We start from the raw sequence: 16,261 nt of genomic DNA, 5'->3' as shown, positions 1-16,261 counted from the left end.
GGGTCTGTCTTTTTAAGGAGATGTTCGTGTGTAATTTTGCTGTGTCCTGTCCTTAGTCGGGCCATTTTTACTCTTTCTTTCCTGCTGAGGTCGTTGGTTGAAGTCTTTCACTACGTCGTGGAGTTTTCTTTTTTTGCCTGTAGTCCATGTCCTGTTCCATTCGTCTCTGATGTTCTTTTTATGGTACTGTATAAGTTCTTCGAGGGGGATAGGTATCTCTGTTGGTAGGAGTGTTGTTGCTTGTTTGGCACTGGCATTTGCGTTTTCGTTTCCGGTTATTCCTTGATAGGAGGGCACCCAGGTAATGGTAATATTTTTGTTTCTGTTTGTTAGTTCGGTGTAACTTGTTTGGATGTTTTTTATAAATTCGTTTTTTCCTGTCTTTAGTGGGTTTTCTAGGGCTTGGATTACGCTCATGGAATCGGAGTATATTACATGATTTGGGGAATTACTTTTTTTTGATGAGTTTAGTGCGTCATGAATTGCATATGCTTCAGCGGTAAAAATGGATGCATGGTTAGGGAGACGTTGTTTGATTACTTTATTTTCTGTTATTATGGCGTATCCAACTCCGTGGTCGGACTTAGATGCGTCGGTGTACATTTTATTGTGTTGTGTGTATTTATGGTTGAGTTCTAAAAGTTTGGTTCTGTATTCTTGATTACTTGTGTTTTTTCCGGTGTCGGCTAGTTTTGTGTTAGTTTGGGGTGTTTTGATGGTCCACGGGGCTATTTTTTTCAGTTTGCATTCTATGACAGGTGTATTTCTTGCTATGTTTGTGGTTAAGTATTTTTTAATTGTGTTATCGAGGGGAATAGGTAGTTTAGGTTTTTTGGCGTACAGGTTTTTGTATCTAGCGTTGAACATGTAGTTGAAAGTAGGATTTGTGAGGGTAGATGCTATTTCCAGTGCGTATGTTATACTTAGTTGTTTTTTTCTTAGTTTTAATGGCATTTCTTTAGCTTCGAACACTATGCTACTGGTTGGACAGGTGCGATATAGTCCTGTAGCCAATCGTAGTGCTGTATTGTGTATGGGTTCGAGTACGTTTAGGGTGGTGGGCTTGGCTGATTGGTATATTGTTGATCCATAGTCAATTTTGGTAAAGATTAAGGCTCGGTATGTTTTAAGGAGTATTTCTTGGTCTGATCCCCAGTTACAGTTAAATAATGCTTTGATGATATTTAATCTTCTTAGGCACGATTCCTTCAGTTGCCTTATGTGGGGGATCCAAGTCAGTTTTCTATCGAAGGTGAGTCCGAGGAGTTTGATGGTGTCTACAAATATGATTTCTGTGTTTTCTATTGTTATTTTTGGTGTGGTTGGATGGTTTTGTTTTCTAGAGAATAGGATTCCCTTCGTTTTTTAGGTGGAGAGTTTTAGGCCTGATTTTTGAGTCCATTTTTGTAGGTTGTTAAGGGTTGTTGTTAGATTTTTTCCATGTATGGTGAGATCGTCAGCGTATAGGTGTTTTCTGACTGGGTTCTTTATGCCATCTAATATATCGTTTATCCCGATTAGGAATAACGTGACGCTGAGTACCAAGCCTTGGGGGACTCCGTTTTTTATATGTGTTGTGTTTGAGAGTGTGCCGTTTGCTCTTACTTGGATGGATCTGTCTGTGAGGAAATTTATTGTATATTTGAGTATGTGTCCGCTAATATTAAACTTAATGAGGGATGTGATGATTTTGGGTTTCCATATCATATCGTAGGCTTTTTCGATATCTAGACAGATAGCCATAAGGTAGTTGTTTCTCTGGTATGCGTCACATATGTCCGTTGTTATATTGGTCAGGACGTCTGTAGTGGAGCGGTATTGTCGGAAACCGTGTTGACTCGGTGTTAGGCAATTGTTAATTTCCAGGTACCATCTGAGCCTTCTGTTTATTATTTTCTCAAGCAGTTTACACATGTTGTTTGTTAGAGCAACTGGTCGATAGCTCTCGGGTTGATGTTTATTTTTATTTGGTTTGAGTATCGGTACCACTATAGCTTTCTTCCAGTTGTTGGGAAATACTTCGTGGGTCCAAACGTAGTTGAAAATGTTTAGCAGGTGTTTTTTTCCGGACGGTGGGAGGTTTTGTAGCATCCTGTTTGGGATTCCGTCTGGACCTGGTGCGGAGTCTTTTGTTGTTTGGAGAGTCTTGTTTAGTTCTTCCATATTTATGGGTGCGTTTAGTGTGGGGTCTGTGCTGTTTATGTTTGAATGATTCGGGGTTTCTTGATTTTGGTTTTCGTGTGTTGTGATTTTATTTTGAAAGTCTGGTGAGTAGCTGATGTTGCTTGAATTGAATTGAAATTTCTCGGCTAGGGTGTTGACTATTTCTTTAGGGTTAGTTATAGGTTTATTATCGTTTAGTTTTAGAAACTGTATTTGTGTCGACAGGCCGCTTCCATTGATTTGTTTGATTTTTTGCCATACCTGTTTGATCGGGATCTTGTTTGTTAATGAGGCGGCGTACGCTTCCCACGATTTTCTTTTACTTTCTTTGATCGTTTTGCACGCGATAGCTCGGCGTTTTTTGAACTCGATTATATTTTCAGTGGTGGGGTTTCTTTTCATGCGGTTGAAAGCGCTGTGGTTTTCTTTTAGTGTAGTTCTACAGTTTTCATTCCACCAGGGATTAGTTCGTTTTATTGTTGTTGTTTCGGGGGTGTTTTTATTTGTTTCAGAGGCCTTTTTTGCTGCAGTGTTGATTATTGATTCGAATTCTTCTAGGTGTTTATTGATCTCGGATGGATTTATCTTGTAATCGGTTCCTTTTTGTCTGATGTTGTCCCCTATGTTTATTTTATATGTGTCCCAGTTTATTTTGTTTAGGTTCCATTTCCGTGGGTTGGTGGTGTGGGACTGGGAGGGCTGGGTAGTGTTGTCATCGTACAATATTTGAATGGGGAAATGGTCACTATCGTGTAGGTTATCTAGGACATTCCATTCCATGTTTTATGCCAGTTTTGATCTGCATATTATTAGGTCGATGGCACTAAAAGACCCGTTTCTTGCGTTGAAATGGGTGGGTGTTCCGGAATTCAAGATTATCAATTTGGAGTTATCTAATAGAAACTTTTCGATTTTCTTACCCCTTGTGTTGGTTCTTGATGATTCCCAGAGCGGATGGTGGCTATTGAAATCTCCTGTTACTATTAGTGGTGTAAGAATTTGTTGTATTACACAATTATTTTTGATAAGCAGGGAGTACAAGTATTACATGGTAACAAGGTCATAATGAAGGGTAAGACTTTAAATAATCTTACAGTTGTAGATCTAGTAACTGAAAATGACGAAATTGATCTAGTTGCACAAATATATAGTGCATCAAATGATAATTATGAGATATGGCATCAAAGATTAGGTCATATTAGTAAAAGCACATTTTTAGAACTGAAAAAGAAGGAAATGGTAAGCGATATAGAATTAATTAATAAAATTAAAATTAATGATAATTTATGTGAAGCTTGCATAAAAGGTGTTGGGGACTGCACGAGCCTAGGATTGCGTCCGTGAGACCGCGCTTCACGCGCGCTACGGGGAGTCGAATGGAAGATGTGGGACAAGCTGCACACGTTATGTACAAGTTAATTATTATTAAATATAGAGTATTGCGTGTGTGTGAAATCCCACGTCTTGCTTGCACTCATTGCCCTCCCCGGACATCCCAACAAAAAGCAAACAAACACGATTGCCATTTAACAATATAAAAGATAAGGATTATGTAAGAAGACCATTGGTAATGTGGGGTTCGATAAAGATATATTAGATTTAAGAATGTTAAAGATTAAGTAATTTATGACTGGGCCATTTGGGACGCTGATGGTTTGCAAGCGAGTGACGATGCCCTACAGAACCATGTCCCAAACTCTTGAAGATAACGTTAAGTTTATTGTTTAGGTTTGGGTGGTGGGTGAGAAACGAAGAGAGGAATGAATGGTGACGAGAATGCTGGACGAAGGGAAATTCGGCAGAGTGGATCGGAAAACCCTAACGTACATATCACGGCGTAAAACGTTAAGTGGAGTAATATTGCGTGGACTGTTTTTAAATATCTAGTTTAAAGCACTTAGTCACGTTATATTTTAATTATATATATATATATATATATATATATATATATATATATATATATATATACCGCGGTCGCTCGGGCGGCAAACTCGCGCTCTCATTGGCCGGTGTTTTTCGTTAATAACTCGTTAACGAAGTCTCATCTTACATTTTCACTAAGGAAAAAGTGGTTTCAAATCACCCCCTGAATCACTCCTTTCAAGGAACTGCAACATTTTTGTTACACCCTGTATAAGAAAAATTTTGAAGAAATTTAATATGGATAAGTGCAAACCTATAAATATCCCTCCAGAAAGTAAACTTGATTATAAAGCCCTGAATTCGGATGAAGAATACGACGCACCTTGTCAAAATGATATTGGTTGTTAAATGTACATAAGGGTGTGTACGCGACCTGATTTATGTGTCGCTGTTAGTATATTGAGTCGGTATAATACAAATAAAAGAAATAGAGAATTGTGAAATTGCCTCAAGGGAGTTTTAAGATATTTGCAAGGTTCTATAGATATAAAATTAACGTACACTAGAGGTGAATATAATAGCATTTTGACAGACTATGTCGATTCTGATTGGTGAGGTAATGATACCTCTGATAGAAAAAGTACAACAGGGTACATATTTAAATTATTTGAACGGTGTACAATTAGTTAGAACACGAAAAAGCAATCATCAATGGCAGTTTCATCAACTGAGGCTGAATACATGGCTCTATTTGAAGCAGTTAAGGAAGCATTGTGACTGAAATCATTAGCAACCAGTATTAAAATAAATATGTTAGAACCTATTATAATTTTTGAAGATAATAATGGATGTATAAGTATTGCAAACAATCCGACAAGTCATAAAAGATCAAAACATATTGATACCAAATATCACTTCACAAGAGAACAAGTAAAGAATAAAGTGATAACTTTGAAATACATTCTTATAGGTGAACAACTGGCAGGCATGATGACTAAGCCACTTCCAGGACAGAAGTTTTTGGAAATGAGAACCGGGATAAACATACAATAATATTTTATTGTCATTTAATCCTATTGCATAAATGGTCTGGTCAGGTTTTTCTGGGTTTCCCTGACCCTTAGCAATAAATGTTGGGCCATATTGTAATTTTCCAGAAGAAGGAGGAAGATATATCAAAATTAGTAAACCTTAGAATATTAATAATAAGTACTTTATCCTGTTTAGATTAAGAATATGTATCCAAGTTTTTGTGTATATTTAAGTTTTATTAAATATCTAAGCTGCATAGATATTTCTTTTAATTAAATTTCCGATTAATTTTTGAGGGGGCGTGTCGAAATAATATGTCAAGCAATGAGTTATTTAGGACAAAAATTAATCTTTTTAGGAGAAGTAGTTCTTAGAACTTAGGTTTCTGGACCGAGAACTATTTGTTATATAAACAGAGATAAAGTTCCGTGGTCCTGTGATCCGGCGAGTTCTGCCCTGTAAAAGGTAGGGAAGAAGCACGGAAATTTGTCAGTCGCTTTTTAGTCGTTCGAAGTCACTCATCAGAGTTAGTAAGGATATACCTTCCATTTGAATAAAAGTTTTCAGTTGAAAAGGAATAAAACTGTTATAATTATACCTCCATAACCAAATAATCCCAATAAAACTGTATAATATACTCATATGTCTTTTTTATTGCTTATTATTACTATATTGTTTGTGTATGTTTTATTTCCATATATATATTTTTATGCATGCATCGACTTCCAATACGCAAAAAACTGTAATATACTAATATATCTTTTTTTCTTACTTACTGTAGTGTAAATCTGCACAATAAATCATGTAAGTATTAGGGTAAACATTTGATGAAAACTGAATTGTATATGTATGTATCACTTTGCAATGTATAATATGGAAGACATGAAGAAGTGTTATTGATTAATACTAAATTGTATTATGATTAATAAAAATGAAATGTACATTATAATTTTCAATAAATAATAATCATGACTAATTGTAACATATCCAACTCATTTTATTTCCATTGTGCGATTGTAAACCGTAAACGGAGTCTTGTACCCTTTAATAATCGGCCACTTATTACATGTACATTATTACTAATAAATTAAATGTACAAAAATACCTTAATCCATTTTATATGTTTTACAACATTTATTTTATCCTTTATTATTTTTATTTACTGAAAATCATGCTGTAAGGAATATGAATAATGTTCCCGCAGACGAAGCAATCTAATAGCATGCATTGTATGTACATTCATAGCCTATAAGTGAGACTGCGACAGCAACGCATGCATCTGGACCTCTCTATCTGACCGGTCCCGATCGCCCTGTTCGCTCTCCAGTTGTAATAGAGCTCAATGGTCATTGCCGCCTCTTTAGCGTCGCGTCGCGCAGCTCCATGATAACCAGCGTTGCTACAATTGCAACTAAAGTGCCAATAGAATTCGACATCCTTATCAAGTACCATTGAAATAGCACTAGGTGGCCCTGCTGAAAAGGAGAGACGACAGATGCCAGACAAAAATATAACCCACGATTAAGTATTCGTATATAATTGTTTAAGGCCCAATGAGTAGAGTGCGCGTCACGTGAGAGAAGGACCATTCACGAGCTAGAAAAGCAACAACATCGCAAGTTAGAGTACTTAGCCACCAGGACTCAACTCTAAAAAATTGGACTGTAGTAACGCTGATGACAACACAGGTCCGCTGTATGGTTACTAGTCATTGGAAAGGGAAGAAAGCGCATGAATCGTATCACGCTGGACAGTTCTGCGTTCTACTCTGTACATCCTCAAGGTTTCGTATTCACTCACTCGATCAAATTCTTGGAACACTATCCTCTTCGGATACATGATTTGATAAGAGTCCTGGATCAAGGCCAGCAAAGCAAGTACTACATGTGTTACATACATAGTAAAGAATTTTACAAAAATTGTTTCGGCAAATTTATTTTTATATCAACAATTCATTTCCTCCCACCACTACAAAATATAACACTTTTTGCTTAGGGCAAACTATTAATTATAAGGAAGAAAATTTTTCATTGCTTTCCTTGAGATTCAAACGTTTCAGACGAGTTTTAGGAAATTTTAATAAATATGCACTAAACAGTACAAAAATGTTTAGTTGTATATACAAAATTTATAAACGTGTTATTTACAAATTTTATTGAATCAATTTATTTTATTAAATAAATCGGTTTTATATTCAACTTATAAATTTTGCAAAAGTTTCAATCTATTAATCTATTTTGAACACCTTTGCATTTGCATATTGTCTGGTACATTACTTCATCTTGTATTAGACACATTCTGAATAATTCTGTAACTGAGAATCAAACTAACCATTTATTTTTATTAAAACTGAAATATTAATATCGTCTTACTGCTTCTCCTTCATTTTATCAGAATAATGCATGCTTATGTTATGTTATAAATTAAAAATATTTAATGGTATAAACTACTTTAAGTATAGTGTTATGAAATGTATATAATTAAAGCTGTTTTTCTGTTTTCCTGAAAAATTACAAAAGAGTCTTAACTTAATTTGGTTCTCAGCTATAGAATTACATCTTTTATCACTTAATTAGAACTTTTAGAAAATATACAGGGTGTTCCAGCAATAGTGCTACAACCAAACAAAAGGTGAATACTTATGAAAAAATAAGTCGAAAGTGCAAAATAAAATTTTCTAGCGCAAGGCTTCATTTTTGAGAAAATCGAGTTTGAAAATTGGTAAATATACTCGACAAATTTAACTGTATTAGCAGGTACGTTTCGATTTGTCAGAATTCTGTTTCTGTTCGTGCTAGTATTAAGAAACATAAAAAATGTTATTATCTGCTTTTTGCCAATGCTACTATCATTCTAATGATTTTATGAATAAATAACATGTGTATGCGACAAATTTTTAAATATCTATGACAAAACTTTATTTTGCATTATCGACTTATTCTTTCATGAGGAATCACTCCTTGCCTGGTTGTACCACCATTACCGGAATACCCTGTATACTATTATGGTATTTTAAAATGTATAATAGTACAAAGTATTTATCGATATTGTAAAATATAGACTAATAAAATGCAACAATGTTAATCAGAATCTCTCTTATAGTATTTTATAATATTGTATTTTCAATGTGTTTTAAAAAGTCTTAAATACATAGAAAACATGTGGATCGTATAACAATATAACATTATTCTGTATAAGGTTAATTAAGAAACACTTCATAAAACAAATCTTATTTTTTATTTGTTATATAAAATTATCACTTAGTATATTATAGGGTAATTCACGCAACTGTAACAAGTCATGTCTTTTTTTTGGTTGAAGTTAAAAGAAAACATTACAGGAAAAGAATGAATAGTTTTGGGGAAGGCACACAGTGGTATAATTAGTTTTCCTCTAGATGAACACGTAAAGGTCGTATGAAAGTCATGCTCATTTTTTTAAACAAAACCCTACCTTTTTTTTCTGCATACCGAATCTTCTTGTTATACTATGTAGAAAAGTACTAGCGTAACATAACCAACAAATGAATATTTCACAAGAGATACTCAACAATTTTCTTTATTAAAGGAGATGTTCAAACGCTTATATTTACGTAGCACTTTACATAAACACTCCTTATATCATTGTACAACTGAATTAGGTAATGAAATCATTTAAAACATATTGTACGAAATGTTTAAAATGTGATCGATAAGCGTTTGAACATTTTTAATACAGATGACTCTTCAAACAATCTTCTTACGTAGAATAACAAGAAGATTCGACATGTATAAGAAAAAAAGGTAGGGTTCCCTTTAAAAAAACGACCATAACCTTCATATGACCTTTATGTGTTCACCTAGAGAAAAAGAAATGATACCACCTTGTGCCACCCTTGAAAGCATTCATTTTATTCTCTGACATTTTCTTGTAACTTCAACGGAAAACAAAAAACGTACGGCTTGTTACACTTGCGTGAATCACCCTGTGTGTATGTGTATGTATACCCTGTTGACTGTTTAGACATTATTTGCTTCTTACATTGTTCAGATTATCATGGTTGCAAAATATCACTAAAAACTTAATTTAATATATTTGTTCTTACATTTAAATTACGATACAGACTTCACTATATCTACTTCTTAACTTACTTCTTAACTTTGTATTATATTACTATTATAATAATACATTAACCGAAATAGACACCACAGTTGGAACAACGGCGTGTTTTTAACAATAAGCAACAAATTATTCCAATAGGGAAGAACAGAATAGCACACAGTAATCCCAAACATGTGTAATCATCCTCCATTACACCCATCTATACGTGAGAAATTCATTGTAATTGCTTATTATTCAAATGTGTTAAAATGATATTAATATTCTGATACATTACTATTTTCTAGATATTGGTAAAATTTTGTTTTCAATGTAGGTGCAACAATAAGTTCATTAATACTTTCTTTGAATACTAAAAATGTACTTACTCTACAAGCAGGGCATCCACCAACTAAAATAATTTCTGGGGGGACTATAGTAACCGATTCTGTAGAACCATAAGACGGTACATAGTTAAAGTTACTAGTTGCACCAGTGCTAGGAATAGATCCTGTAGATTTAGGCGAAGTAACAGATCCTCCATATTGTGTTGTACTATTTCCAATAGGTGGTTTCTTCGAAGTATTTGCTACGTAAAATTTATTTTACATTAACTACTAATGTTAATTATAACTTTAAGCTAAAGAACTTCTAACAGAAGCAAAATATTGTAATTTTTGTACGGAATTAACAGTCTAATTAGCAAAGAGTAAGTAAATCCCACAAATTCACAATATAGGGCAAATCGAAGATTCCATACACTTATCAACAATGTTTAAAGTAATAATCACCTCTATCATCAACATTATACATATCAACTCTATTATAAATATGACATCTTGGTATCAGCATATAAAAACAATAATAGATGGCTTGTTGTAGCAGTGAAGACGTACTGGAATTTCAATTAAATGCATAAAACAAGCATTAATTCAATGAAATTAATACTTCTGATATTTGCATTATTAAACAAAAAAGGATACTAGATATTCATTTGGACGTATTTTTAAATTTATTTATTATTATGAACGTACATTTCCTGCTGAATAATATACATACATACGCCACAGTTGCTTAATAGTATATTGTAATTATAATAAATTTTACTAGACACATACCTACCTTTTAAAAAAAAGGTTATTACTATTTTAGTTATATTGGCTGCAGTAAATTTTTTAATTGAGCGATAAATTTCTAACAGAATACTATGAACTACAATTACTTGCAAAAGTACCTGGACCATAACTAAGTTTGACTTTCTAGTGATGTGTCTAGATTAAAGAAATAGATTAAATCTTTTTTTAATGAAACTTTATTATTGATATCTAAAATTATATTTTACTAGTTTAGTGCATCTTCATATACAGGGTGTAACAAAAATGTCGCAGTTCCTTAAAAGGGGTGATTCAGGGGGTGATTTGAAACAACTTTTTCCTTAGCGAAAATGTAAGATGAGGCTTCGTTAACGAGTTATTAATGAAAAACACCGGCCAATGAGAGCGCGAGTTTGCCGTTCGAGCGACTGCGGTAGCGTTGGGTACGCGCTGGGCGCTACGGTTGTACTCCGAACAAGAAAGTCGACATGTGTCGAAGGAAATAGCATTAGTGTGAAAATATTTGCATAACGTATAAACGAAAAAGCAATGCAACAAAAGAAACGAACGGAGAATTGGAGAATTAACGTTGAAGATAGAAACGTTGAAAGTAGTCTGCGTTAGATTTAAAAAATAATAATCATTAATGAATTAAATGCAATTCATCTGTAGTTTGTAAATCTGTGTCACTGGGTCACTGTACCGATACTGGTCATCGACCTCTGGAATGGTTTATGGCAGGGTAGAATTTTTCCAAAGAAGCTCCTTGTACCCCCCACGTAGTTTAAGCACCTCAGACCTTCTTTGTTCGGACACTCCGAGATCATGTCTCCTTCGAAACCAAAGCAATAAAGCCATAAATTACCTAAACGCGTGCCCTATCATAAACCATTTCGACGGTCGATGACCAGGATCGGTACAGTGACCCAGTGACACAGGTTTACAAACTACAGGTGAAGTTTGTTCTTTTCTTCCTTTATTTTTCGTTGTATTGCTTTTTCGTTTATACGTTATGCGAATAAGAGATTTACATATTCGTGTTTTTACGTTGCACGTAGTTTTCCTCGATTTTAAGTAATTATTCACTTCAAGTGATAAACAAAAAAAGGACTCGGTGTTATTTATTATGTCACTTTCAGTTTTCATACTAATGCTATTTTCTTGGATGTATGACGACTTTCTTGTTCGGAGTACAACTGTAGCATCTAGCGCGCGTACCCAACGCTACCGCGGTCGCTCGGGCGGCAAACTCGCGCTCTCATTGGCCGGTGTTTTTCGTTAATAACTCGTTAACGAAGCCTCATCTTACATTTTCGCTAAGGAAAAAGTTGTTTCAAATCACCTCCTAAATCACCCCTTTTAAGGAACTGCGACATTTTTGTTACACCCTGTATATGTACATAACTAGTGTGGCGGCGACAAGCCGGCGCCACGTCCCTGTCAATTGTTTAGTTTAAGATTGGAATGCGTCTGAATGAATGAGCGACTGTTAGCGTGAGGTATGATTTCGACAGGATGTTTGGAAGAGCGCATCGAGTGTCGCATAAGGATACGAGTGATTAGTTTAGAGTGAGAACGAATCCGTGAGAGAGAAAAAGAATGAGTGTTGGGAGTGTGTGAGCGCATGTGAGATTATAAGAAGGTTTCGAATGGGGTGTGACTGGACCAAAACGCGAGAACGCAGTGAACAACGAACATGGTTACGCGGTCGTCGCGAGACTCTGTATAGCGTCAATAAAAACCGAGTTTGCTTGAGATTCGGGCGTTGAATGTATCCACTCCCAACAACCAGTCACCTCCACACTAGTATAAATTTTCATATACATAACTAGTATAATAAACGTAGTATAAATGAATTGGGATAATGTTCAATCCCCTCAAAAAACCATAGAAAGGTAAGAAAGTCACGCGAAGTATACATATACAGGGTGTCCCAGCGAACACTGCACAATACGTTAATTCCTTAAGTATTAGAGATTAAACAAAATTGTTCATATAGGATTGCACGGTTCAAAGGGGCCAATTTATTAGTGAAGGCGAATTTTTTATAACATTATTATTACATGAGATATGATGGTTAAGTTTGGTTTTCTAAATGGAACTATATATTTTTTTACAGATCAGTTGATAGTGTGTTTCAAATTTAGTGATCTTCGTCGAAAGAGAACCTTTCTGACCAGCAGGTACTGCGGGGCGATCTATTGTTCCCTCCCAATGGCGCGTGTTAGGCATTACTCCTTGAAACCGATACTACGGTTCTCTTCCGACGAAAATCACTCAATTCGTAGGCGTAATATCTCGAAAATTAATTAAAAAAAGTAAACACACTATCAACTGATCTGTAAAAAAATATATAGTTCCATTTAAAAAACCAAACTTGACCATCATATCTCATGTAATAATAACGTTACAAAAAATTCACCTCCGCTAATAAATTGGCTCCGTCGAACCATGCAATCCTGTATAAACAATCTTTTTTATCTCTAATACTTTAGGAAATAACGTACTGAACAGTATTCGTTGGGACATTCTGTATATCGTTTACAAAAATTAGGCCTACAGGAACCAATGCTCTATGAAAAATCAATCAGTTGCAAAAACTAGTTTAAGATATTAGTGGAAACAAATCATTGAAATCATTGGAAAATAACAAGCGCAATAATTTAATCTTTTACCAAAACATTGAGCAGCCCCAAGAAATATCCCTTTAAATATTATTTCTATCGAAGAATTTATTTTTACCTAAAAAGATTAAATTATTGTGCTTGACGTTTTTCAATGATTTTCAGGGATTTGTTTATCCTAATAGTTTAAATTGGTTTTTGTAAATTATTGACTTTTTGTGGGGGACTGGTTCTTGTAGGGTTAATGTTTGTAGTGGACGTATATACTTGGCGTGGCTTTTTTACCTTTTTGAGGTTTTCCGGGGGAAATTTCACCCCTGTTTGTGACATTGAATAAAGATTTGATTATTGTTAATCAAACGGATTTTAGCCTAAAGGAAAATGCTACGCACTTTTTTGAATTAAATCAACTTATTTAATAATATAATGAGTTATTTAATTTTTGTTACGTAACGTTATCAATTATCCAATGAAAAGGAATTGAAGAGTTGCAAAATACGAAGTTGCCAATAACTTATTAATTTGATAAATGACTATAAAATAAGTACATTTTTGTTTTTCTTTATGTGTGAATGTCGTGAACGTCAATTTGTGTGAAGGTAAATAATATATACATTGAACTATTGAAATATTGAAAATATACGACAGATTTACTATGGAAAAGTGATTATTATTCCAATGAAAATAATACATAATTTATTTAGTATATTATTACAAGATTTATTATAATTGTGTAATATCTTATTTTTCTTAAAGGAGGATTCACACGTAGTCGTATTGTAACGGAACATTGCCATCCGACACGGCGTCCGTAACAGTGTTAAAAAGTATCATTCTTTAGTTTTAGAATGAAGTGATTCACACTTGGCAGTGTCCGATCCGTGTCCGTATCATAAAATCGCGTTCAGTGTCACTAGTAAAAACATCGTTTCCTTGTTTTTCAACCGAATAGTTCATACTAAAATCTGGCTGCTCTGAGGCAGGCAACGGATTTTTCCTTTCCTCTAATCTGCCGTTTCCTCCCACATTCATTACCACTGTTTCTAATCCGGCATGCCTTAGTGCATCAGGCCCTCCTTTCCATGTTCTCAACAGCGGGATATCGATTGTCTATTCAACAGTCGTCGCAAAAGATCTACCCAAAAGATGGCTGAAAAAGGAAAGGATGCTTGGTATACGTTCCAAGGTGGGGCTTCAGTGTCAAAGGGTGCCGGAGCCGAAAAAGCCGTGGAGGGTATAAAAGGAAATAGCAGACTGAAGGAAAGGGAAAATTCATCCCCTGTCGCAGAACAGCCCGACTCTAGCATGAACCGTTCCATACAAAAACAAGGGAACGATATTTTATTTTCTTTTTTTATATTTTAATTTTTTATATTTTAGATTCTAAACAATGGGCAATGAAAGGCAATGAAAAGAGTGAACGTACACCTATTTTTAAAATTTTTTTAATTTCTGGGAAGAATTTAGAAATCGGAGGAGCAGGGTCACGAAAGGCGCAGACACGGCAGTGACGAGGGCACACCATCTTCTGTTTTTTGGTAGTCTAGCGTTGGGTTAAGACCGTATCGATACGCATCGAAAAATCCTGTCGTGATTTGGTCTCGAGTTATCGTAATCCCTTTATTGAGTAATAGTTTGCGAGTAGTCTCAGTTGAACGTGTCCAGCTATACAATTGAACGGTCCACCATCTGATTGGGTTTGGGCTGCCGTGCTGCACCAGTGAATATAATACTCTTGAATGTGCCTTAGCTGCACAAGACTTTGTGAGATTTGGAAGGTTCGTGCCGTGCGGGCATCTAGCGCAAAAACCGTGTCGTGCTGCGCACTGTTTTGGTACAGTGTACCAAATTGTGCTTTGCTGTTCAATCATATTGTTCAGGCTCTTCTCGCTGAGAACATCCAGCTTGGTGTGATCAACTCGCTGGGACGCCTGGTTAATGGGGGGTCATCGATTAATATATCGATATCCAAATCCTGTTACGGCGGACTACATAACATGTGCCTGTGTTGTGTACTCGTCAGTCAAACATAATCGCACGTAAACGCCAGCGCATCATTAGTCATTCCTCTCCAAATATTTTGCACAGCAACCTTAGTCACCATGTACCTTTGTCCCTTTTCCTAGTTCCTTCCACGTTGTTCTTTCCCCACTCTCTTTCACGTCATTATCACAGCCTATATATATCGACTCCGAAAACGCAACGTCGGACAGAGAGAGATTTTCTTGTACAAAACTTCTACGCTCACATTTGTAAGACATCGCAACCTTAGTTGAATAAACTCTTGTTAGATTTTAAAAAGTGTTGTACTCAATTCCATAAACTCGGAATCCAACACCTGCCTTCATAGTATTAAAATAAATCAGCTATATTCATAGTTATAGTTTGTCTCGTTTATGTTCCACGATATACTGTCAACATACTTGCGTACTCATTTAGTTTTTATTCTGTAGTAATACACCTTGGTTAAACATTTCTTTTTCTAAATAAAAGGCATTGCGTTGCGCGAACCTCGGTCTCTTTGTCATATTCTAAACCAGGCTTGGGAATTAACTGCTCTTTCCCGCCGATATTCGAAGGCAACGCACAGTAGGCCTTTCTTAGGATTCTTGTTATCTAGTTCGGCGAAAATAAAAAACTGACTTCATAGATTCCTATTAAATTTGATGTTGCTAGGCAAACAAATGACTGCTGCATTTATAACCTCAAAGGTTTAGTAATATACACGTGTTTCTGAGGCACAAACAGGCATTGTAAATATAAGCGTAGAAATCATTCTTTTTCGAATTTCATATATATCTTTCATAGTAAATACTAGGTCTCGAAACCCTTGTGCTATTTTAAAGTGTACCAAGTATAACTTCATATAATGGTATCTTTATATACTTATCTAAAATAATTATAATATTATTAACATTTAGAAAATCAAAGTATATTATTGTATGTATAAAAGCTGGCAGCAAAAGGCGACAAAATTCGAATACATTTTTGTAATCTACATACTTAGCTCTAGAAACTCCGCTAGAGCCAGTTTTGCGATTTTATGCGATTTAAAGGTTATTATTGAAATTATTGAAATATTAGGTGCTACTTTCGATATCTATTTCAGACATTCGTAATCAAGACGTTTTTAACGTGTGGCACTCTGCAAAAACAGAAGGCCAAGAAAATATAATAGCTGTAGCGCACATCCACACACACAAAGGGAAACATTTGGCGTGCAAATGGTGACAGGGTTTAGGACGCCAGTAACTATGGAAAGCTATTTTTGAGAAAGTCAAGTAACTTTCTCTTTTATAAGCATGTTGTCGTCAAGTTTCGTTTTAGGCCTCAATAGCTAATACAGGCATCATAAACCCCTGAATTTCTGGAAGGCCCAACGGTGTTGGGTCCGCGAGAGCGTGACCG

The 16,261-nt window shown here is 35.2% G+C and overlaps 1 protein-coding gene and 1 long non-coding RNA gene across 6 annotated transcripts in view; both read right to left on the bottom strand.

Moving 5' to 3' along the window:
• Positions 1-6,069: 6,069 nt before the first annotated feature.
• The window catches only part of LOC143186221 (membrane protein BRI3), a 32,374-nt gene continuing 22,182 nt past the window's right edge, over positions 6,070-16,261 (bottom strand). For 3 of the 5 annotated variants that reach the window (XM_076389751.1, XM_076389753.1, XM_076389752.1), the window contains 2 exons: positions 9,525-9,724; positions 6,984-9,358 (listed from right to left, as the gene is read on the bottom strand). In XM_076389751.1, the coding sequence (XP_076245866.1) occupies positions 9,227-9,358; positions 9,525-9,724 (332 nt within the window). In that variant the 3' untranslated portion in view covers positions 6,984-9,226. Of the gene's footprint in view, positions 6,534-6,983; positions 9,359-9,524; positions 9,725-16,261 lie in introns of those variants that run through there. The other 2 variants (XM_076389754.1, XM_076389755.1) reach the window with 2 other exon arrangements.
• LOC143185751 (uncharacterized) lies at positions 14,943-15,359 on the bottom strand. Its single transcript, XR_013002953.1, has 2 exons — positions 15,277-15,359; positions 14,943-15,195 (listed from the first exon to the last, which is right to left on the bottom strand). It is a non-coding gene; the product is annotated as an uncharacterized LOC143185751 (long non-coding RNA).

The sequence above is a fragment of the Calliopsis andreniformis genome, chromosome 12, assembly GCF_051401765.1.
Source record: "Calliopsis andreniformis isolate RMS-2024a chromosome 12, iyCalAndr_principal, whole genome shotgun sequence".
Taxonomy (NCBI): Eukaryota; Metazoa; Arthropoda; class Insecta; order Hymenoptera; family Andrenidae; genus Calliopsis; species Calliopsis andreniformis.
This window is presented reverse-complemented; position numbering and strand designations above follow the sequence as displayed.